This window comes from Festucalex cinctus, chromosome 20, assembly GCF_051991245.1.
Source record: "Festucalex cinctus isolate MCC-2025b chromosome 20, RoL_Fcin_1.0, whole genome shotgun sequence".
NCBI lineage: Eukaryota > Metazoa > Chordata > Actinopteri > Syngnathiformes > Syngnathidae > Festucalex > Festucalex cinctus.
The window spans coordinates 11,587,257-11,612,504 of NC_135430.1; the positions used below are offsets into that span (position 1 = coordinate 11,587,257).

Genomic DNA, 25,248 nt, shown 5'->3' on the forward strand with positions numbered 1-25,248 from the left:
TTTGTTTACTCGATATCATGTCAGGCTTAAGTTGGTTCTCAGACGACAATGTCATTATTTGGCCTTACTGGTTTTACTTGGTATTTATTGCTCATTTAAAGGGATACTTTACTAATTTAGCCATTTTTGACAGTCAAACATTATTTTGCCTATAATAAATTTATTTTCATTATTTTTCATGTACAATTAGTACCCTTAAAAACACATTTTGCAACTTGTTGTCAACTGAAAATGACATCACAAGGGCTCAGGTAACCAATCACGGCTCAGCTTGTGAATGTCACATGACCAAACCTAGCAAACAGGAGAGCTGTGATTGGTTACCTGAGCCCTTGTGATGTCATTTTCAGTCGACAGCAAGTTGTAAAATGTGTTTTTAAAGGTATTAATTTTATGTGAAAAATAATGAAAGTACCAAATTAATTATAGACAAAATATTAACTTTTTATTACCATAATGGGCAAAATAAGTGAAGTATCCCTTTAATAGTGGGGTTGATATCACTATTGGTATCAGTGGTACATTTCTGGCCTTCTGGTATCGTATCAGTCACATCTAGTGGTATCATACGGTTAGCATGAAATAAACTGGTATATCTTACCAATATCACTGTTGATATCAGGGATACTAGCCCCTTCTTTTCGTCATATTGAGTAATGCATAAGCTGATGTAGGTCATCCGCTTTAGATGACGTATTGTGTTATTCCTGAATTATTTTAGTAGGTGTCGTATCAGTCATTAACAGTGTTATTGATATCACTATTGGTATCAATGATACACGTGTGGCCTACTTGATCTTGTATCAGCCACACTAAAGTGTTATAGCTGTCACTCATGGTATCGTGGAGTTGGTATCCTTTATCAGTATCATTATTGATATCATTGATACAAGCCTCTCTTATACATGATATCATATTAGCCATATTAAGTCTAAATAAGTTACCGGATGTTAGTGTTCTATTGTCGGCATTATTGTGTTCTTTTAACTGCCATCATTTTGGCCATATTAAGAGTCATCTTGATATCACTATTGGTATCAACCATACATGTCTGGCCTGCTTGGTAGTGTATCATTCACATAAAAGTTGGTTATTGATATAAATAAGTCAATTTTCAATTTTGTTCGAATATTATTATCCCGTTTGCTTGATCGGACTTTTCATCCGTCTATATTGTTTGACAAGAAACGCAGAGTGAAGGTGTAGAGCGCAACGCTAGCATCTCACTCTACGCTAGCATCTCACGCTAGCCACTAACTGTTTGTAACTGTTTTCTTAAAGTGGTACTTTTCAACTTTTTTTTTTCTTTCTTTTTTTTTAGGATGTGGAGATGTACTACGCCGAGACGGACACGCCAGCGATGGCGCGAACATCCAACTTGAATGAGGAGCTGGGCCAGGTTTTGTCCCGCTTCGTAATCCACATTTGTAAGCACATTTTGTTTATTATTTAATTATGAGTTATTTTTTCTTTCCAGGTGAAGTATCTGTTTTCTGACAAGACGGGAACGCTCACCTGCAACGTCATGCACTTTAAAAAGTGCACCATAGCCGGAATCACTTACGGGTAAGCAATTTGTTTTCTTTAAATCGAAAGCCGCTTCACTTTTAGACCTTCCAATCCTACTAATTGTTGACTAATTCTCAACTCTCTAGTCATTAATTGAACTGTCCTGTTTCATTTAACTCCGGCATGCTTGATGAGAACAAACTAATCAACTCATCCACTTGATTTCCCTTTCGCAACCTCATTCATTACCGCAGCCACTTCCCCGATCTCGACTGCGATCGTTCCATGGAGGACTTCAGGTGAGTCCAGTCGCCGCCCTTCCGCTCCGTCTGTCGGCCTTTCTCGTGAACCGTGCTTGCTTTTTGTTTTGTTTTTGTTTTTTTTGCTACGAAATGATTAGATGGCGACCGCGAAGCCTCCCGATTGATTTGTTTGCTTTTGTTCCCGACAGCAATCTGCCGTCCAGCAGCAACAACTCGACCGAGTTTGACGACCCGGCTCTCATCCAGAACATTGAAAAAAATCACGTAAGTGTCACCTGGCGGCTTTAATTTATTTAATTATTTGTACATAGAACGTAAATTAACAATTATATTCAGTGTTTTTTTTAGTTTTTTTTATTTCGTCCGGCCAACTCACTAATAGCTAAATTTTTTTGCCATATTTTTTTAATTGTATTTTTTTTTAATTAATTTTTTTGCATATTAACACATTGCAACATAAGACAAATGACATTCTAATATTCACGCCCCAAAAAAATCAGCAAAAATTTTGCAGATTTTTCTCTGCTGTAAAATTAAAAACATTATATACATATTTTATTAATCAGCCAATTACTTTGGTTATCGGAATTTTATTTTGACAAATATCGGAATCTGAACCACCTTAAAAATTAAATTAAATTAAATTTAATACAATGCTGTGCACCAGCTGAGATAGGCTCCAGCACCCCCCACGAGCCTTTTGAGGAATAAGCGGTCAAGAAAATGGATGGATGGATGGATGGATGGATGGATGGACAATGCTGTGCAATATACTTAAACTATTTTTGTCCTCCATTGACCTCCATTGCAATTGTTGTCATGCCGGTTTTTATTTAATTAAACGTTTTTCCTTTTGCCGTCAATGTTATGGCTGTTTTTTTTTATTTTTTATTTAATACAGCTTTCGTATATAATATAGTTTTCTGGCCATAACAAATTATTTAATGGGAATTTTGATTTAATACAACTTTTACACTGTGCACTTAAGTTAATTACATTATCCCTGCCGTAATAAATAATATTATGGATAGTTCTACTGGATTTATATTTTCCTCTATTGTAAATAATCTTTTGGGAAGTGCGATGTAACAACACTTTTTACTGTGTATGTAATTTTACGTAAAAATGTTTGGGTTAACTAAATTCTTTTTTTTCTTCATGACAAATAATATTATGGGCAACTAATCCTATAGTCATTTTAACATGACTGTTCATTTTATTTTATTTTTTTATCCATTACAAATTATGATATAGGAGGTTTTAACACTTTATTTTAAGTAATAAATATTTTGCAGCATGTATATTTTCTTGTCATAACAAACAATGGTACTGGATTTTTAAATTTATTTAATTCAACTTTCTGTAGTTTCTCCCCATAGCAAATTCCATCAAGCTATAGGCATTATAATTTAATCAAGTTTTAAAATGGATGCAATTCTTAATAAATACACTTCCGACCCGTGTGCAGCCCACGTCCCCTCAAATCTGCGAGTTCTTAACGATGATGGCCGTGTGCCACACGGTGGTGCCCGAGCGCGACAACAACCAGATCATCTACCAGGCCTCCTCACCCGACGAGGGCGCTCTGGTCAAGGGAGCCAAGGGTCTCGGGTTCGTCTTCACAGCCCGGACGCCGGATTCGGTCATCATCGAGGCCGTAAGTCTCAGAACTTGCACCCAGTCCGTTCGGAGCTGTAGAGAAGTTGACGTTGTGTTGTTTTGTTCCAGAGAGGGAAGGAGATGAGCTACCAGTTGCTGAACGTGTTGGAGTTCTCCAGGTTATTCCTTGTTTTTAGAAAATTAAAATTCATGAAAAATTGTCGTGACCCTCAAGCATTCTGTTTTCAGTAACCGCAAGCGCATGTCCGCTGTGGTGAGGACACCAAACGGGAGGCTGAGGCTCTATTGCAAAGGAGCGGTATGTTCATTCTCATTGTTGGCAGCTCTAGTTATTGTCACTGCTGGTATCGTGATACAAGTCTTGATAAAATGTTAATAGTTGTTAGGGCTGTGCAATTAATCCAAATTCAATTACAATTTAAATTATTACACTCCACAATTACAAAATCAGCATAATCATAAAAAAGATTATTAATACTAATTTTTGAAATGTTTAAATGTAGTGTTTCAAAGAATTTTATTTGTCTTAACATTTTTTTATTGTTTTTTTTTGTTGTTGTTTTTTTTTCACATTTAAACATTTTCTTGTTTTAGACCAAAAAAATAAATCATGATGATGTTTTTGTCAACATAAATAAATAAATATGTATTATTAGAAATATACATCCTATTATAAATTCTGTTTGGTCCAAAAGCAACTTACATAATTATGGTGTTTCTATTTCTTTTAATTGGTCTTAGTATTTTTAAATGTGTAAACATTTTCTTGTTTTGTACCAACAAATAAATGATCGTCCTACTGCATCGTGCACAAGCTGCACACCAACTTCAAGTTTTTACCAACATAAATAAAAAAATAAAATAAAAAAAAATGTTATTATAAATTCTGTTTGGTCCAAAAAGAATTTACATAATTATAGTGTTTCTATTTTTTTTTTAATTGGTTTTAATATTTTTATATGCAAAACATCTTGTTTTGTACCAAGAAATAAACCTTTGAATAATCGTAGTTTCAATTATTGCCACAATTAATTATTTTCCATAATTGAGCAGCCCTAGTTGATGTTTGTTATAATAGCAGCCTCAGTTCATTTTATATCAGTGTGTGTGATGTCATATCAGTCTATATGTGTGTGTATATATATATCTACATATATGTATGTATATGTAGCGTGCACTACACTTCACAAATATGGCACTTGAAAAATACTGTTCTGCATTTAATTTATTTAATTATAAATAAATAACCTTATTTATTGATTGATTGAATTTTTATTTTTATTTTATCTATTATTATTTATTTATTTATTTATGTATTCCCCCCCGATCGTCATGCTCTTATTGCTGCTGGAAATGTAAATTTCCCACAGGGAGACTTCCCAAAGGGATCAATAAAGTCAAGTCTAAGTCTAAGTATGTATTTTAGGATAATGTGATATTTGAACGTCTGACTGAGGACTCTCAGTACAAAGAGTTGACCATCGCTCACCTGGAGCAGTTTGCCACGGAAGGTAAGCGATGCGAGCAGAGTGTGGGAGATTCTCGTTTCTTCTGCCTTTCCTGAGCCGTTTCCATCCGCGCAGGCCTGAGGACTTTGTGTTTCGCCTACGTGGACCTGCGGGAGGACGCCTACCAGGAGTGGCTGACGGAATACAACCGCGTCAGTACCGTACTCAAAGACAGGGCGCAAAAACTGGAGGAGTGCTACGAACTACTGGAAAAGGTTTGCATAAGTCTTGTGATGTTGGCTGCCGATATCAGGGTTGGCGATACCAGCCTCGCTTCCTTGGGATTGCATTGAACTAGGGATGTAACAATAATGGCAATATCGTGATATTGTGATATTAAAACTGCCACAGTATATCGTCGGCATCATGTCATGATATTAAAAGCAGCACATCTGTTAAAAAAGTCAGGCTGATTTCCATTTGTGCAGTTCTAGCGCCCTCTGGTGGCTAGTTTTTTAGTGCAGTTTAATTTTCACAAGGCATGTTTTGGCCCTTCTATGTTTAAAATTCACGATAATGGTCAGATGAAGGGGAACATAATATACTTGTGAACAGAGTCAATATGGGGAGGAGCTCATTTTATTCTATTTATTCATTTCTTATTTAATTTAAATAATTGTTAATTAATTAATTAATTTTTTTATTTTATTATTAACAAAAAAATGATCAATTTATTGTACTTCTTGTATTAGTATTATATATATATATAATATTTTTATATTTTTCATTGCTGTATTGTACAAAAACACAATATTGTGTGTGTGTGTGTGTTTTTTTGTTCTATGAGCTCATTTTTTACAATATTGTGACCTTCTGTTATATCGCCAACCTCCCCACAATATCGTGATGATATCGTATCATGATGTTTGGGTATCATTACATTCCTACTCGGGACGGGCGAGTACTATACCGGTTATGATACCAGCTTTGTTTTAATGTATTGGTGCTCGCGATGGTGGCTGATACCAATATCTGCCGCCCTCTTGTGGCTATAACTAGAACTTAGAAATTAGAGAAATAAAAAAAATGCAATTTTAAGAAAAAAAATTGTATAATGGCATATATAGGTCTTTCTTTAAAAATATCTGTCATTTTTTGGGTGGGAATCTCATGTACTAGTGGTATCGGTGACTCCTCAAGAGTTGAGTATCGGTATTGGTATCAGTCTGAAAAAATATATCGGTCACATTGAAGTTGGTGTTATTTATATCACTGTTGATATCAACCAGTTTTTCTAAATTTCAATGAGTTATCTGTATCGGTAATAATATCAGCTCATATCAGCTGATATTAGGCTTGATATTGGGGAAACCAGTTTTGCTTACCTGAAATCTTCTTTGGTAAGTTGAAATTGATATCGCTTATCTATGTCAGTATTAATGTCTGCAATTTGAGCTTCATTTTTTTTTTATTGATTTTTTAAATTAAATGTCATTCTTAAAAAAATTATATTAGTTGTGGTATCAGGGATCTTGATGTTGGTTATTGATATCAGTCTTGGTTTAGGTGATGACAAAAATTACTTTTTTGGTATCATCATCCGGAAAATGTTATCAAAGTCCCACCTTTTGTCACTTGGTGTCTTGTCTGCTTTTTTCATTTAGTCTTGGTATCAGTATTGGTATCATCCACTCATTGTGTTCCTATTTAGAGAAAGAGGAGTAGAGAGTAGAGACGAAGTTTATTAATGTGATTATCCCCATTTAGTAGCTTCACGCATAGCAACATGCTAAATGCAAAACTTCTGACTACCAGAAGGTGGCGCAGTTGCTTCACTTGCAGGATACGCCCAGTCGGCTGAGTTGCGTGCTGGGCTATCAAGCTCCCATAGGTGGTGAGAGGATTTGGATGTGCAAAAAAAAAAGAAAAAAAAAAGGAGGGAGTGAGGAAGAGGAGGAGGCTTGAGGGGTAAAAAGAGGAAGCAAGAGGAGAAGGAGCGCTCAGACTGGGAAACCACAAGGCTAATTAGCCCGCATGCCAGCCTGCCAAGATACCCCCCCCCACACACACACCCATAAAAGCGCCGTCAACAACACAGCAGTGTGAGCGCGCGGGGTGTGTTTGTGTGCGCATCCGAGTGTGTCTAATAAGCGTACATGTGCGTTTAATTGCTGAGCAAATTCAAGTGAAGGAGGGGAAGGGATGGATTTTTGGCACCCGAGTCAAGGGACGTCCGAAAGGGCTGCGCCGCAGTCGTCATAATTGGAAGTGAGTGATGTTGTTGGCGTGATGGCCGCCCCTCACAAACACAAGCTTGTCCTGCTCAATTTGGACTCGGAGATTCAACACTCGGCAGATGCACGTCATGCGACACTTCCGATACTTTTGAACATGTTGTGGGCTAAAAAGCGCAAATCAATGGAATCAGCTCCTGTTATGTTGCTTTTGCCCAACGCAACAGAACTTTAAAGCTGTTTGACGCCAACAACATGAGTTGTTGAGAATTAGGATTGGTATCGGCTTTCATATGCTCGTATCGCCCATACCAATCATTGTATCGATAACCCATAGCAAGTAAAGGAGTGGCAATCAGGGATAAGGGATCCCAACCCCAAAGTGACCTTGCTATGGAACGTTGACATTGATAACTTATATCAACTTATATTTGACTTATACGATACTTGGTAATACAAGAAGCTTGTATCAATGATGCTGCTATCCATAACTCAATACTGGCAAAAGTGATATCATCTTCAATATGACCACATTGATAACTTACATGAACTTAAAAATGGCTGAAATAATACCAAGTAAATAGAAGGTTGGTCTCACTGATATTGAAAAAAAAAAATGAGGCTGGTATCATTGATACCAATATTGATGTCGATAAGAAGTACAAATTTTCATGTGACAAATAGGGTACCACAGAAGCAAGGCTGATGCCAATAATGATGTTAATAATCAATAAGTTACAAACACAGATTAGTGATACCAGCTCTAATATGAGTGATACGACACCATGAATTAGAGCCTAGCATTCCTAAAATCAGGAAGTTTGAATTTTGAAAACTTGAAATGTCCTGCACGATAAAAAGTAAACTGAAGCTGCTGTTGCGTATACAAATACTATCAGCAAACTATAATGAGTTAAAACTAATATCACTGATACTCTTACTGATATCTCAAAGCGATACCAATTTTTATGTGACTGATATGATATCAAGTAAGCGAGGCTGGAATTGTCAATATTCCCTCTTTGAAAAAAATCCTATTGATGGCATGTAACAAAAAAAAAAGTCTCCTGATGTTTGATATCAAACATAGCTCGTATCCCAACACTTTTGCTCATGTAGTGTAACAAAGAAATCAAAATATAAATGAAAACATATGTATATTTTTTTTTCTTTTTTTTCCCCCCGCTACCAAACAGAACCTGCTGCTGCTGGGCGCCACCGCCATCGAGGACCGCCTCCAGGCCGGCGTCCCCGAGACCATCGCCACCTTGATGCGGGCCGACATCAAGATCTGGGTCCTGACCGGCGACAAGCAGGAGACTGCCATCAACATCGGTGAGACGAGATCATCGCGACTTTTGTTGCCGTCACCTTGAATTTGACCCCGCCCACCCGGTGCGCTCCTCAGGCTACTCGTGCCGCCTGGTGACGCACGGCATGTCCCTCATCATCGTCAACGAGGACTCCCTGGACGTGAGTACTGCCTTCCTCTTCATCGCTTTGCTGCTCGCGTTGTGTGTGCGCGCGCTCGGCGGTTGCCGTGGCGACTGGGGCGCGGCCCCTCCCGCCAGATGGATGGGCGGTGCTCTTTGTGTGCTCACAGGTAATTAAAGTGTCCGATGTCCCCCTGCGAGTTGTGGAGACAGCTTTGTCTGTTTTTTCCACGCTCCACCACGTTTGGAACGATTGCGTCTTGTTGTGAGCGATGGCTAGAATGATACTGGAATGTTGATATTTTCATACTAACATTTCTAGGTTTGATTTTCACATGTCTATTAATTTATGTCCAGCACTCATCTTACTTTGCATTACGTTTTCAGAATGGGCAAGCACCGATATCACTGGTATCGGCCCGATACGCCCTTTCTTCAAGGTATCGGATACTCATGAGTCTGTCTATACTAGCCATCAATACTTAAGGCAAAGACATCTGAAATCGAGTGGACTCAAAAGTTAATACTTCTATTTGTATCGATCTAAAAAAAAAACATCCATAATCTATATCGACGATCCCAGCTATATTAAAGTTTGTCAGTTTATAATATCATATTTGTGTAAGTCAAACTTACTTGATATTCATGTCATATTCAAGTTTGAATCGCATAACAGTTTTAAGTATCAAACTTGGTGATACCAGTCATTATTATTTTTTTTTTTTATTGTCGTTGATATTTATATAGATATAGGTGATACCAGCCTCCTACTTGATATCGTATTGGACTAATTATGTTATCGAGCAATATCAATTATGTTAATGTTGATATAAGTAGGCAGCCTAAATATTAGCATTGATATCAGTGATACCAGTCATATTAACATTTGTATCAGTTTAGGAGTTGATATTGTGTCGTTCATATTCAAGTTTGAATCACATATCAGTTTTGAGTATCAGAATTGGCGATACTAGTAATTAAAGATTCATATTGGTTCTTGATAACGTTTAGATATGGGTGATACCAGACTCTTAGAAATTAAGATTTATTGATATATTGGCCATGTTAAAATTCAGAAAAGTAGTCAGTCCAAATATCAATATTGATATCGGCGATACGAGACATGTTAAAGTTGTGTCATTTTCAATGTCATATTGGTATCTGCGATACCAGATTTTCCTACTTTATTATTTTTTTAGTCAGTATCAACTAACGGAATAAATATTGATATTGTCTTTTATTTGATATCATCAAAGTCAGAAGGCCTTCTGATATCGACCGTATCTGCCGTATGAGAGTGTTTGCGTGGTCTATTTTTGCCCGCCGTCTTGTTTTGTCTAATTGGAGTCGCGTCTGCGCTCAAGACGCCATCATATGTGACGCCTTTGCCCTTAAGTGGTTTTGATTCGATTCGATTCCCGTCATGTGTTTGTCTCCCACGCACGCACACACAAAGTTGGTCTTTGAGCCCACATGGAGCTTGTGAGTCAAAGCTTGGCAGCGAACGCCGTGCCAGGCCTCGTTTATTGTCCAAATGTGCTCAGCTGTACATCAAGACGTTTTTCTATTTACATTCACAACTTTCTCACTTCATCACGGTTGTTACCCAGATGACGGATGGCCCCGCGCGCTGCCAACGTTTTTGCCTGACGACCTAATATTTAGCTCATAAAAATCCAAAAACGGTGACTCAACTCCAGCCTTTTGGAACGGGCTGGTTGAAAAAAAAAAATCTCGGTGGGCTTTGACGGAAAAGGGGGACATGTTATGGAAAATGTGTCTTAGACGTATTTATCTGCAGGATCGACAATTGAATTAGTGTCGTTAGTCTTATGAGTGCATTATCCTTAATAGAATTTGGATAACTCTGTTTGCAGACTCGAAAGGAAAAAAAAAAAAAAAAAAAAGAGTTGGCTTATTCCTGACAAAGTTTTTTTTTTTTTTTTGCATGTGGAAGTTGCCCGTGTGTGTGCGACACTGACGCACACTTAAAATAACTTTTCACAGAACTTGCTTATCATCAGTCACACGTCAAGTGTGACCTCCTCAGGTCCTCTCAAAGGCTCTGGGATATTAGTAGGGATGTAACGATAAGGGCAATATTGTGATATCGTGATATTAAAACTGCCACAATATCGTCGTCGTCATGTTTACAATATTTAATTAATACTTTCATTCTTTTTCACGTACAGATAGTATCTTTATAAACACATTTTGCAACTTGCTGTCGACTGAAAAAGACATCACAAGGACTCAGGTAACCAATCACAGCTCACCTGTTTTCTAGGTTTGGTCATGTGACATTCACAACCTGAGCTGTGATTGGTTACCTGAGCCCTTGTGATGTCATTTTCAGTCAACAGCAAGTTGCAGAATGTGTTTTTAAAGGTACTAATTGTACAGAAAAAGAATGGAAATATCAAATTTATTATAGGCAAAATATTCATGTTTGACTAACCAAAAATGGCTAAATAAGTAAAGTATCCTTTTAATTCAATTTGCACAGTTCTAGCACCCCCTGGTGGTTAGTTTATTAGTGCAGTTTGATTTTTAGCAGGATTGTTTTGGCCACTGAGGCGGTTACCAACCTCCCCAGAATATCGTGGTAATTTTCGTATCGCGAGGTTCATATTGTGAAATTTATTGTCGTGACGTTTGAATACAGTTACATCACTAGTATCCATGATACCTCTTTTTAATGTGGTGTAGTATCAGTCATGTTAGGCCAAAATCTTACTTGATATCATGTTGGTATCGGCGATATCAACCTCTCTGTGCTATCTATCAGTTCTATTCAAGTTTGTATTGGCCATCAGTGCTGGTATCAGCGAGACAAGCACCACTGGCCTCGTTTGATATCATTTTTGTATCAGTGATACCAAGCCTTTCCCAATACGTTGAGCCCACTGTTGTCCTTCTCTTCATGTCGTTATCTGTCTGAATGCCAATGTGAGCAGCGGATTCCTTCGCTTCATGTCTCCGTCACACCACCAAGTCCGCATCTGTCAGCGCCTTGTCTCAACGCAGGAAGCGACGGAACATTTCGCGCTCGCTCGTGTATGTGTTTATGTGTCAGTGTGTGTGTGTGTGTGTGCAGGGAAAGTGGCATTCTTATTTAGTATTCCCGACGGACGCACGAGTACACGTCTTCTGACCTTCCCACAATCCTTTTTAAAAGGCACGCAGATCTGGCCATCAATCATTTTACACAAACAAACCCGCACTTACACTGTATACATACAGTAAGTGAAAATGTAGCGGCCTCTTTTGGTGCATTTCCTGGCCATTCGTCACCTGCCGCATTTGTAGGCGTGTGTGTGTGTTATGGCATAAAAAAATGTAGAAACTTGAACATGTATGTGTATGTGATATCATTATTGGTATCGTATCCGTCATATTAAAGTCGCTCTTGATATCAGCATTGGTGATAGTGGCCTCTAGTAATTAGTATTATTTCATTTATTGTTTCATTGGTTATTGATGGTTGCATCGTATCGGTCAAACTGGAGTCGTTATCGATATCAGTATTGATATTGGCGATAGCGGCCGCTTTGATTTGGTATTGTATTAGTCGTGCTCACATTTGGATCCGTTGATGATATCAGTTTTGGTGTTATCGGTCATATTAAATTATGTCAATATCAGTATTGATAGCACCATCATAATAGTACCATCCTATTATTTGTCATCCCAGTCATGTAAATGTTTGTATCGGTTGTCAATACTAAAAATCTCATGAATGGTATCAGTGATAACAGCCTTTCTTACTCATTTTACGTTATCAAGAGTGTTGTTCCAATACCTAGTTTTGCAGTATTGTCCGATGCCGATACTGTACCGATAGTTTGTTTTTTCCCCAACATTAAAAAGCTGCCCTGCCATTGGTTCAGAGCCTTCAAGGGCCAATAGGATATCTTGCCTCGGCATGCACTGAGCACGTCACACCTCAGTAAAGGTCGTGCACAAGCAAGATACAAGATGCTGCATTCAAAGTCCGTCGGAAATAATGGCATCAGCATGTTATTTATTAGTGCTTGCTGATGCCTATACCACTGTTTTTATGCAGTATTGGGGCCTCTCCCGATTCTGGTATCGGTATTGGAACAACACTAGTTATCAGTATCATTATTGGTTTCATATTGGTCATTACACTTGTATCAGTAATTGATATTAGTATTGGTATCGTATCAATCCTAATAAAGTTGTTACACGTATCATGAATGACATCAATGATAGCAACCTTTCTTTCTTACTCATCCTTCAATATCAACACTAGTACCTGTATCGTTTATGGTCATGATGTACTTGTTCATATCAGTGTTGTATTGGTTCCTATAAAGTCATTATAGATATCATAAATGCTGTCAGTGATATCAATCTTTCATCACTTCTTATCGACTTGAGTAACAGTATCAATATAAAAACACTGCCTATCGGCAATTGATATCAGCATTTGTGTCGTATCAATCCTAATACTCTTTGGTGTTTTGAATCCTTGAAATCTCACGTGATTTGCTCAAGTCTCACGTGATGTTGTTGATCATGTGACCTTTTGGGGCCTCCAAATTGAACCAAACCCGCCTCGTTGTCTGGCTTTTTTTAGTCTTCTAAATATAATCCAGATAAAATTTAGAGCAGACTGTATGTGCGTGCGTTTGTGTGTTTTTCCAGCCTCTTCGAGTTCAGATGCATGCGATAAGTCAATATTTAGTTTGGAGGATTAAAAAAAAAAAAAAGTCGCAATCAAATGAGTGAGGCCGCCTTTTCCCTCAGTGGAGAGACGTCTGAGAATAAGCGCTAATTGAGCATGAGAAAGGTAATTAGTCAGGCATTTTTGTTCTTGTCTCGCCTTTGATCTGTGCAAGAAAGCGCGACTTAGACTTTATTTTTTTATGTTGTGGTTTGTTTGTTTTGGTGCCAATGTAAGTCTTGGATGAGATTTGAGGCTGCCTGTTGGCATGAGAAGAAAACGTTTTGCTATCGTTTTTCTTTTTAGATAGATTCAAGGAAGTCGTAATTAAGAATGATGATACATTGTCGAATGTGAATTTGAAGGAATTTCCTGGAATTAAGTTAAACTTTTTGTTTAAACACATCTCGTCTAAGTCATTGAATGCTAATGTACAATGCAGAATGCCATAGTTAGCTAGCTAGCTAAACTAGCTAGCATCTGTTTTCGTACTAAACCGTTCAATAGCTTGTATTTAGTACTCAAGCCTACGATGCCGCTGTATTTTAATGTTGGTGTAGCGGAATTTTAAAGTTCAGTATTTTGTTTACTGCATTAACAATGGAAGTTGAGAGTAACTATATAGACATCGTCAGCGCAGTAAAGTCCATAGCGTTGGCTCCAACAAATTATTTAATGGCGGAAAACCTGCTGGCAAACACAACATTCCCAAGTAAGTTTCACGCAGTCACGGAACGCAACACACCGGATGTCCACAAATACGACATCAAACGTCTTCAACCGGCAAAACTGCGAGAAGATGTGAGGAATCGGAGCTACTTTGCCATCTAGGCTTTTAACGAGAGTGCAAAACAAGCACTAATGGGCTCTTGATTCGGGTTATGGGGCTATTAAAACGTCTCCTGTAGGGCGTGCTGGTTGCCTGGCGACTAAAATGTGTTCCAGAAAAAACGCCATGCTTCAAACTGTCATATAAGCAACACTTGGGAGAAAATGAATTGCTCACATTTTTTGGCTTTTTTTTTTTTTTTTTTTTTGGACTGTGCTATGTCAAATGTTCAAACTGTAAAGTTGCATTGATATGTATTGATAAAGTTGTTGGTAAAACGTAAGCTAAGTTTCCCATAATGCCACCAGCTATTGACTTGAGCTTGCACAACTGAGGCATTACCATGTTGCCAGCCAATTGCAGTACGTTTTTGCAATACGTTCCAATTACATAGCCCAGTCAAAACTGTTCACACATCGGCAGTTCCATAATATTAAAAAGTGGATTCAGAAAACCAATATTTGTTTGAAACATTTAAATTAAATTAAGCCATAGTTAAAATATAATAATTTGTGATGTTTTAATTAAATGCATTAAAATTCCATCTGAAATTAAAATATTTATTCTTAAGATAATTTTTAATTATATTGAAGAATTTCATTTTTTTTTTTTTAATATGAAATTTGCCTTAATTTAAAAAGATGTTTTAAGATGCTAAGCTAAGATGCACTGCGGTTTAAAAACTGGATTGTGCAAAACAATTTAAATTCATTAGGAAAAGACTTTAGATTTAAATTAGATTGCAATGTATTAAAATAAAAAAATAGATATATAATTTGCTGAACCCGATAAGACACCACAAAAATACACACAACACAATTACGTGAAAATAACGCGGCCTTTCTTTCTCGGCCTTCCCAAACATGCGTTCTCCCCCAAAATATTCGTGCTCATGTTTTCTCAGCCCAAGGCTGTATGTTTTTCTTTGTATGCCGGAATTCCTGTTTGCATTCACCTTTACACCCCCCGAAAGCAAAACACAAACATAATGAGGGGATTAACAGGAGATTACAGGTTGTCACAGTTCTCCCGCCCAAAAGTGTCGACATGTGCGTGCTGAAAAACGAACGTGCGTGTTCACGTGTTAAGTGGTCCGCAAAAAAATCCACAAAAGTGTTGATTTCATGTGAAATTAAGACAGGATTTTCTCATCCATTCCAAATTTTGTGCATCTCGTTTTGCAGGCGACCCGCTCCACCCTGACCGCCCACTGCTCGTCCCTGGGCGACTCCCTGCGGAAGGAGAACGAGCTGGCGCTGATCATCGACGGCCAGACCCTCAAGTACGCGCTGTCCTTCGAGCTGCGCCAGGCCTTCCTGGACCTGGCCCTGTCGTGCAAGGCCGTCATCTGCTGCCGGTGGGTCACGTTCGGCCAACGATAACCGGGTGGGATTGCTTTCATTACATGTGTTTATGTGATGGCTTCCATACTCAATGTTTACTTCCTGTTCCCTGTTTTTTTCCTCTCCATGAAGTTTCCACTCACAAGCAGCTGTAATGCTTAACAAAAGAGTTTCCACTACCCGGACGGCTTTTATGTGGGAGTGCGTGTGTGCGTGAGTTTGTGTATGTGTGCAGGCAGGAGGGAAGTAATTGACTCATTGCATTTCCAGGTTGTATCCGGACTCGAGCTCTCTAAGGCCTTGCAAACAAACCGCCGGCTTCCTATTGTCTGTCCTCCATCTCTCTTTCCAAAATGGCCGCTTCACACCAAAATGGCTGTCGTTTAATATTGATTTGAATTTGAATGAGGATAAGCGGCTTGGAAAATGGATGGATAAAAATATTTGAAACTCAATACACTTTAAAGTAATTTGGATTGACAAAATGTGAATATTTGCGATTATTATAAAGTGGAAAACTCAGAAACTTGCGAAAAATACTCATATCTTTGTGCCAAGTCACAATTCCCAAGTGTGCAAAATACTTAAGGTGGAAGAACTCGTTAAGTTATACTTTTCGGTCGGGTTTTCAAATATGGATATAGTAATTGCTTGAGCAGAGATTAACCGTATCATATTATCAGATTTGCCACTTTATAATGCTGCAAATATTCTATTTTTTTCTCGTAAATGTTTTTTGCTCACAAATTTGCCACTTTATAATGTCCCAAATATTCAAGTTTTTTGCTCGCAAATTTGCCACTTTGTAATGTTGCAAATGTTCAAATTTTTTTTCTCGTAAATTTGTGATTTTTTTTTCCCACAAATTTGCCACTTTTGAATATTTGCGTCAGTTTTTTCTTGTAGATTTGTGTGTTTTTTTTCTCACAAATTTGCCATTTTATAATATTGCAAATATTAGAGTTTATTCTCGTAAATTTGTGAGTTTTTTTTCTTGCAAATTTGCCACTTTATAATGCTGCAAATATTCTATTTTTTTCTCGTAAATGTTTTTTGCTCGCAAATTTGCCACTTTATAATGTCCCAAATATTCAAGTTTTTTGCTCGCAAATTTGCCACTTTGTAATGTTGCAAATGTTCTAAGTTTTTTTTCTCGTAAATTTGTGATTTTTTTCCCCACAAATTTGCCACTTTTGAATATTTGCATCAGTTTTTTCTTGTCGATTTGTGGGGGGGTTTTCTCGCAAATTTGCCATTTTATAATATTGCAAATATTAGAGTTTATTCTCGTAAATTTGTGAGTTTTTTTTCTTGCAAATTTGCCACTATATAATGTTACAAATGTTGAATTTTTTCTCATATTTGTGGGGATTTTTGCTCGCAAATTTGTCACTTTATACTGTCACAAATATTCGAGTTTTTTTTCTCATAAAGTTGTTTTTTTTTCCCCACAAATTTGCCACATTTGCACTTTCAAATATGTGCGACAGTTTTTTCATGTAAATTTCTTTTTTATTTCTCGCAAATTTGCCACTTTATAATGTCGAAAAAAATTATAATTTCTCGTAAAGTTGCTCGTTTATTTGATTTTTTTGTCGTAATATTACCCTCCTCTAAAAAAATAAATAAATAAAAAATACGTGGCCCTATTACGCTGTCGTAAAATGAAAATGATCTCGATGGGATTTTTTTGTTCCGCGACTCCCCCTTCTGACCTTAGTGCTCTCAGAGCATCCCTCAAGGGAAGCATCTCGTAATGGAGCCTTGCCATTGTCTGCGGACAGACAGAACCGGTTGTCGACACAGGATCAGTGATGCATACAGGTCAAGAGGGTGGAGGAGCACCTGAGGCGTACACACACACACACACACGTACACACACGAGTCCAGGTAGAAACCTACCAAAACAGACGTGGTCTGAAAATTCAATTTTTCTTATTTATTTATTTATTTTTACATGCGTGTCTGTGCCGCAGAGTGTCGCCGCTGCAGAAGTCCGAAATCGTAGACATGGTGAAGAAGCACGTGAAGGCCATCACGCTGGCCATCGGCGACGGCGCCAACGACGTGGGCATGATCCAGACGGCGCACGTGGGCGTGGGCATCAGCGGCAACGAGGGCATGCAGGCCACCAACTCCTCGGACTACTCCATCGCGCAGGTGGGCTGCGCCGCTCATTTGCATCATTTAAATACAAATAAAAAAGATGCCATGGAAATTGGGAAAAACGTTGAAAAAAAAAAAAAGTCAACCAAAGCAGATAAAATAGATGACAAAAGGAATTTAAAACCTTAATTGCAGAGTTTATCTTGTCAGTGTGATACAAACACGCACGCACGCATGCAGGCGGTGTCATTTTACGCTGTTGTTTATCTCGCGGGCCCCAGGGCTCGTCGCGCAATCTGCCTGTCGATCATGGCGACACTCGTCTGCACTTTCCCCTTCGTATTGGTCATAGTCTGGATAGTTGACTAAAATAATAGGCGAAATGGGGCACTTTTAATGGTGTATATTATCACTCATAGTAAAGAAAAAAAATTAATATGTTAATTTTTTTTAGAATATTTTTAGATTATCATATTTTATTATTTATTATTATCTAAATGTGCTTTTTTCCCATTTTTTGTGTCTGCTAAAGGGTTAAAGCACTGCAACATAGATGCTTTTTAGCTGCTATTTAGCGTTAGCATTAAGCTAATGATGGCAAATCTGTTTTGAATACAAATTATGTCATTCTGTTGAATTTGGCAGTAAATCTTTCAACGTATGTCATTAATGCGTGTGGCTGACAGTTATTTATATTGTCTATGTACATCTGCTTTTTTTTTGTGTCCATCTACATCCGCTAAAGGGTTAAAGCACTGCAACATAGATGCTTTTTCGCTGCTATTTAGCGTTAGCATTAGACTAATGAAGGCAAATCTGTTTGTTTTGAATACAAATTATGTCATTCTGTTGAATTTGGCAGTAAACCTTTCAACGTATGTCGTTAATGCGTGTGACTGACAGTTATTTATATTGTCTATGGACATCTACTTTTTTTTTTTTTGGGTGTCCATCTACATCCGCTAAAGGGTTAAAGTACTGCAACATAGATGCTTTTTAGCTGCTATTTAGTGTTAGCATTAAGCTAATGAAAGCAAATTTGTTTGTTTTGAATCCAAATGTCATTCTGTTGAGTTTGGCAGTAAACCATTGAACGTATGTCGTTAATACGTGTGACTGACAGTTATTTATATTGTCGATGTACATCTGCTTTTTTTGTCTGTCTACATCTGCGAAAGGGTTAAAGCACTGCAACATAGATGCTTTTTAGCTGCTATTTAGCATTAGCATTAAGCTAATGAAGGCAAATGTGTTTGTTTTGAATGCAAATGATGTCACTCTGTTGTAGTTTGGCAATAAACCATTGCATGTAAGTCATTTAATATGTGTGTGCGTGACTTACAGTTATTTATATTGTCTATGTACTGTAAATCTTTTTTTTTTTTGTGTCTGGACATCTGCAAAAGGGTTAAAGCACTGCAACATAGATGTGTTTTAGCTGCTATTTTGCATTAGCATTAAGCTAATGAAAGCAGTTTTGTTTGTTTTAAATACAAATTATGTCATTGTGTTAAGTAGGCAGTAAACTATTTAACGTATGTCGTTAATACGTTTGCGTGTGACTGACATTATTCATATTGTCTATATACATCTGCTTTTTTTTGTGTCCATCTACATTCACTAAAGGGTTAAAGCACTGCAACAGATGCTTTTTAGCTGCTATTTAGTATTAGTATTAAGTTAATGACGGCAAATGTTTGTTTTGAATCCACATTATTCATTCTGTTGAGTTTGGCAGTAAGTTAATGCTTGTGCGTGTGACTGACAGTTCTCGTACCTGGAGAAGCTGCTGCTGGTGCACGGCGCGTGGAGCTACAACCGCGTCACCAAGTGCATCCTCTACTGCTTTTACAAGAACGTGGTGCTCTACATCATCGAGGTACACGCACACACACACGCACGGACAGACGGACAGACAGTTGCATTAACAGAGACGTTTCGCAGCTGTTGCCCGACACGCTTGACAGTGATGGACGAGGTGCCCTTGCGGCGTCTGCTTTCTGTCTCCGAAGCGCAGGCTACATGTTTAGATAGGCGCAGTTGTGAGATCTTGGCGACAATCAGCATTGTGTGGGCGTGTGTTTGTGCGTGTGTACCGAAAGGAGGCCTTTTTTTTTTTTTTGGCACAAAATCCAGTTTAACAGCAAAACAAACATGACTAGCTAGGAATGCGTCAATAGCCGTTTTGAACAATATCTCATGAAAATCAAATACGTTTTCATTGCAATTGGTGTCGGTGAGTACGTAATTGTAAATACTTGTACTTTATCTGAGGGAGAAAAAAAAGCTTCCCGTCCCTATTTTAGGCTCTAAACTTTGTGAGGTCAGCTGCCCTTGCCTGTCTGTTATGAGAGATTTGGGGGTGGCTGTCAGCTGTGCCGCCAACCCCCCTCGGACTCTCTGTCTGACATTAAGGATGCCAGCAGGTGCAGTTCCTCATGGCAGTCGACTATGTCGGGCTCCCTTCAGGCCAAAATGTTGGTAGAGCATCCCCGTGTCGTTCAGTTCAGAAACAGCATGGCGCCGTTGGCATAGAAGAATCGAGCTATTTTGTATTATAAAAATTATGTTGTTCATTGTCTGTGGTTCGGCGACAGAGCCTCGCCGCACTTCGCTTTTTAGGCAATGCTGCGTATAAAATCAGAGCTATGGTCAAAGTATTATTGTCAAGCAGAATATGAATAAATGTATGACTGACTGAAAAGAATGATTACTTTTCCCCTCATGTTACCACTTCGTTTAAAAAAAAAAAAAAAAAAGTAAAAATCTGACTATTGTGCATTACGTGCTCCCAGTGCGCACGTGTTTCCGTCGAGGTTAGCGCGGTTAAACTTGGTGTTGGCCGTGATGTTTGCAAGCGTGTTTTCAACACGTTCCGGTGATTGATGCCAGACGGCACAGTGGAGCCACAGGAAGTCCGACATCACACTGAACACTTCATACATCAGCGGCAGACAACACTTTGGACCGAACGGAACACAATCTGCGTGTCGTCTGGTGAATGAATGAAGAAGTGGACGTATGCATCTCTGTCGTCACTCAATACTCCTTCTTGTCAAACAGCACAAATAGAAAAAAAACAAACATTTTTTTCTTTGAATATTTCATTTTAGAAGTTTTTTCTCTCAATTTTATAATTGTTTCCAAATGTATGTAATATTATGACTTAATTTTAGCTTTTTTTTTTTGAAAAGAAAGACGTTTTCCTCAAAATTCCGTACAACCAAACATTTCTTGTGATATTATGGAAAAAGTTCGTGATCAAAGCAAATATTTGTATCATTTTTTTTTCTCTACTTTCTCTTTGGGGGGGAAAAAAATCCTCGGGAAATATAACTTCATTGTTGAAAGAATAATTGGCAACATTTTTGAAAAATTGCTCATTTTGAAAAATACTGGCCTCAATTCTTGGAAAAAAAAATTCTTTTTAATTAAAAAAAAAATTCAATAGCTTAATTCTTGAAAACAATGTTGAAAAAAAATATATTTAGATTTTTTTTTTAAGTTGTTGAAAATAAGTACTTTTATTTAAAAAGAACCGTTTAATTTTTGAAAAAAATGGCCCAATTCTTGAAAAATGTTTCCTTGATAAAAAAGTTTGAATATTTTTAAATATAGCTTAATTTTTAGAAAACAAAAAAACATAAAATGTAATTAGATAAAAAAAAATGCATTTTTTCCACTAATAGAATATCATTTTATTTTTTTATTTTTAAATAAGGCGCATTTCTGTAAAAATATGCTTTTCAGAGAAAAATATTACTCTTTTTTTATTTTAATGCCTGTTTTTTGAAAAATATGACTCAATTCTTGAAAAAAAAATTCTTGAAAAAAGTCTGTTTTATTTTTAACAGCTGAATTCTTAAAACATACGAATAGATAATTTTTCTTTTTCCTTCTTGAAAAATAAATACTTTTGTCTGTAAAAAACAAAACAAAAAAACATTTAAATTTGGATAAAAAAAAAATACAAATCAATTCTTGAAAAAATTGACTGTTTGAATACAATACATTTTCTTGAAAAAAAAGAAAAAAATCAAAATATCTCTCTCGTCGAAAAATTAAGGCTTTTTCTTCAAATAAAAAACTTGAGGAAAAAAACCCATTTTTTTTTGTGTCTGTCATCAGCTGTGGTTTGCCTTCGTCAACGGCTTCTCGGGCCAGATCCTCTTCGAGCGCTGGTGCATCGGCCTGTACAACGTGGTGAGTAATCCATCAACCGCTCGGCTTATCGGCTCATCAGCGGGACACTTATTCAAACACACCTTTTGGCCACCCACCGCTTTAAATGTTGACAGGTTACATCTTTTCCAAATCTTATAAGGATTATTATGGTTTATTTCTCAAAAATTCATTTTCTTTTGAGGAGAAAAAAAGCTTCTTCTTTTTTTCCTTGTAAGACTTTTACTATTTTGCAAAAACTTTTTTGCAAAAAAAAATTCACTTTTTCTTTTGTATTAGAAAATATATAATTTTTTTAATAATATTTTTTTTTCTTGAAGATAAAAACAACTGGGGCCCTTTTCTCCAAAAAATTACCTTTTGGGGGAATAAAAATCCACCTTTTTTCCCATGTACCATCCATTTTCCATAGGAAAAATACGTACATTTCATTTCACATTACATTTCTTCATATTAAGCTGTGTTTCTTTTACAGATCTTCACGGCCCTGCCTCCGTTCACTTTGGGCATCTTCGACCGGCCGTGCAGCCAACAGAACATGCTGCGCTTCCCTCAACTCTACCGGATCACCCAGAATGCCGAGGGCTTCAACACCAAGGTGTGTACACACATACAAACTCTCTCTTGCACGGGGTTTTTGGCGAGCGCTGTTTGTTTGGCGCAACGGCGAGTAAACAAGAGGGTCCGAGAGGGGCTGGCCTGGCCCGTTTCCATGGCGACCCTCAGGAGATTCAGAGGTGGCGGATAAGGACGTCTTTCTTTGGGCGCCTGCAGTCTGTCCTGCATGTCTTTAATATTCACGTGTATGTGTACAGGAAGTTTTTTTCAATGTCAATGAGCATTTGTGCGTGCTTTTTCAGGTGTTCTGGGGTCACTGTATCAACGCACTGATTCACTCGATTATTCTCTTTTGGTTTCCTCTCAAGATGTTAGAGCACGGTAAGTGTCTGCACGAACATGAGTATATTATGTTTTTCTTGAATTTTTTTTCCCCATATTAGACTGTTATTGATGTAGCTGGCTTCTTTTTTTGGTTGAAAAATTTAAACAATGTATATATCACTAATACTAAAACAAAAAAAAACTTTAAAAAAAACTAATAAAAACAAAACAAAGCATTTTTTAAAAATTAAACAAATGTGCTCTAAAAACTAATTAAAATTAAGTCAAACGAACTTTAAAAATAATGTTTATGTGTTTGTGTACAGACTCGCCCTTCAAAAATGGTCAGGGCAACGACTATCTTTTTGTGGGAAACATGGTCTACACGGTGAGTATTTCCCCTTTTTTTTTTTTTTTTTTAGCATTATCTGTTGAACGTTGGCCTCCTCACCGGGGGGCCGAGGAGAAGGGTCTCTTCCCGTCTCCGTCTGACACACACAATCGCAATTTTCCTCCCAAACGTCCCGGGAGAACATTTGAGGTATTTTTGTACATGTACCGTGCCAGCGATGTAAGAGCATTTGTCAACGGTTCTGTCTGCAGTATGTCGTCGTCACAGTGTGTCTGAAAGCTGGAATGGAGACCACCGCTTGGACCAGGGTAAGCGTGTTGAGACCCCGACCCCGGCGAAGACCCCCATGTGATTTACCGTCGTATTGAAAGGACAACAAGTGGAAGGAAATGTGACCGGAAAAAAAATGTAGTTTCACTTACAAATGTTTTTTCCAGGCACTTTTTATATGGAACAGTCCATGTAGCAATGATGAAGATTTACATTTTGATTTATTTGATTTGATTTTAATTTATTAGCTCTATTGCAAAAAAAATTACAAAAGTTAAAAGTATGATGCAATGGAATGTTTTATCACATTTTATTTAAATTTAAAATATAAAGTTAATAAGATACAAAGGAGTATTTTCTCCAGGCACTTTTTATATGGGGCAACACATAAAGCAGTAATGCTAACAACAGTACTGTATTGGGAGTATTAGAACCACACTGAAAAGTATAAAATGAAAATGTAACAAGAGTACAGTTGTAAAAACAAACAAAAAACATTTAATAAGTGATACTATTACAAGGGAATATTTGTATCATAATATTCTGAGGATTTATGTGATTTTTTTATTTTTTATTTTAATATTACAAATACTTAATTGTAAAGATTGAAGATTACAACTTTTTTCTTAAAGAAAAACAACTGAAAACTCTCTAGAACTCCAGACTTTCTCACAGTACTCTTTTCTTGTCGTTTTTAATTTCTTTTTCTTTTTTTTCTTTTTTTAATAAAAATGTCTTTTATAAATCTGCTATTTTATTGTGACTTAGATTTTTTTAAAGTCTTCTAAAAATGAGCCTTTTTTTTATAATAACTATTACTTTTGGAAAAAAAATCAGTTTTTTTATATATATAATTTTGTTCACTTTCATAATTGTTTTATTTTTTTATTTATCGTGGTACTTTTTCCTTTTTTTCTTTTGTTCGTTCTTTGTCTTTATTCCTTTTTCTTTTCTTTTTTTTAAATAATAAATGTATATAATATATAAAATAATGTCTTAAAAATCAGCTATTTTCTTGTTACTTTGATTTTTTTTTTTAGTCTTAAAAATCAGACTTTTTCATATTGCTTTTGAAAAAAAATCTTTTTTTTTTAAATTTGTTATCCTATTTAAAAAAAACAAACACTATTTTCTTTTAATATTTTCTGTTTTTTTCTTTCATATTTTTTTTTATTTGTCGCGGTACTCATTCGTTCGTTCTTTCTTTCTTTTTCTTTTAAAAATCTGTTATTTTCTTTTGACTTAGACTTTTTTTTTTTTAGTCTTTTAAAAATCACAATTTTTCATAAGAAATATTACTTTTGGAAAAAAATCATTTTTTAAAATTTGTTATCCTATTTAAAAAAAAAATAGAACTTTAATTTTTCTTTGTTTTTTCTTTCATAAAAAGAATCTGGAATTTTACTTGTGACTTTGCCTTTAAAGCAAAATGTAACTCCCCCCCATAAAAAAAAAAACCCTGACCATTTTGGATTAATTTACCTTCTATTCTTCTATTTTTTTTCTTTTTATATTTTTCTCATACCGTAATTTATTGTGTTTAACAGAATCAGACTTTGTTTTTTTTTCCCTTCCTAAAATGACGTTAAAAAGCGCAAGTCACACTCTAGTCATTGAATACGAGGCCCGCTCCGCTCGTGTATCACGAGACATGTGGAACCGATCGGGTGTTTGACACATTTGAGGTTAAACAGCCGTGGGCGGACACGCGCGCATCGCTAGCGTCCGTGAACACGGAAGCTGGGCTGCTGAAAGTTTGGCAGGCACGCCAGATGCATTTCCACACGGCGTGCCAGCCAACAGCTGACCGTGGAAACGGGAACACAACACACAATGATGGACATTTTTGCTCGCTTTTATGACTGGGAATTGACGCCGTGTCCCCTTGCAACACATCACAGGGGCCCCGGACGTCTATATTGAGACGGGCCACTATTTGCGCTATTTGACCTCGTCATCCTCTTGTGTCCAGTTCTCCCACCTGGCCGTGTGGGGAAGCATGCTCCTTTGGCTGGTCTTCTTCGGGGTCTACTCGGCCATCTGGCCCACCTTCCCCATGGCCCCGGACATGCTGGGCCAGGTGAGAT

At 37.1% G+C, this 25,248-nt stretch overlaps 1 protein-coding gene across 11 annotated transcripts in view; it reads left to right on the forward strand.

The window, feature by feature from the left end:
- The window catches only part of atp8a2 (ATPase phospholipid transporting 8A2), a 59,778-nt gene that overhangs the window by 23,149 nt on the left and 11,381 nt on the right, over positions 1–25,248 (forward strand). For 10 of the 11 annotated variants that reach the window (XR_013280959.1, XM_077509329.1, XM_077509330.1 and 7 more), the window contains 20 exons: positions 1,322–1,399; positions 1,478–1,566; positions 1,764–1,808; positions 1,961–2,036; positions 3,241–3,429; positions 3,501–3,550; positions 3,621–3,690; positions 4,819–4,903; positions 4,976–5,115; positions 8,271–8,409; positions 8,483–8,547; positions 15,211–15,383; positions 17,346–17,529; positions 19,244–19,354; positions 21,604–21,678; positions 22,133–22,255; positions 22,518–22,596; positions 22,866–22,927; positions 23,143–23,199; positions 25,134–25,241. Coding sequence is in view for 10 of the 11 variants with exons in the window: in XM_077509329.1 (XP_077365455.1) it covers positions 1,322–1,399; positions 1,478–1,566; positions 1,764–1,808; positions 1,961–2,036; positions 3,241–3,429; positions 3,501–3,550; positions 3,621–3,690; positions 4,819–4,903; positions 4,976–5,115; positions 8,271–8,409; positions 8,483–8,547; positions 15,211–15,383; positions 17,346–17,529; positions 19,244–19,354; positions 21,604–21,678; positions 22,133–22,255; positions 22,518–22,596; positions 22,866–22,927; positions 23,143–23,199; positions 25,134–25,241 (1,998 nt within the window). In the remaining variant the exon portion in view is untranslated. The remainder of the gene's footprint in view (positions 1–1,321; positions 1,400–1,477; positions 1,567–1,763; positions 1,809–1,960; positions 2,037–3,240; positions 3,430–3,500; positions 3,551–3,620; positions 3,691–4,818; positions 4,904–4,975; positions 5,116–8,270; positions 8,410–8,482; positions 8,548–15,210; positions 15,384–17,345; positions 17,530–19,243; positions 19,355–21,603; positions 21,679–22,132; positions 22,256–22,517; positions 22,597–22,865; positions 22,928–23,142; positions 23,200–25,133; positions 25,242–25,248) is intronic. The other variant, XM_077509332.1, reaches the window with a different exon arrangement.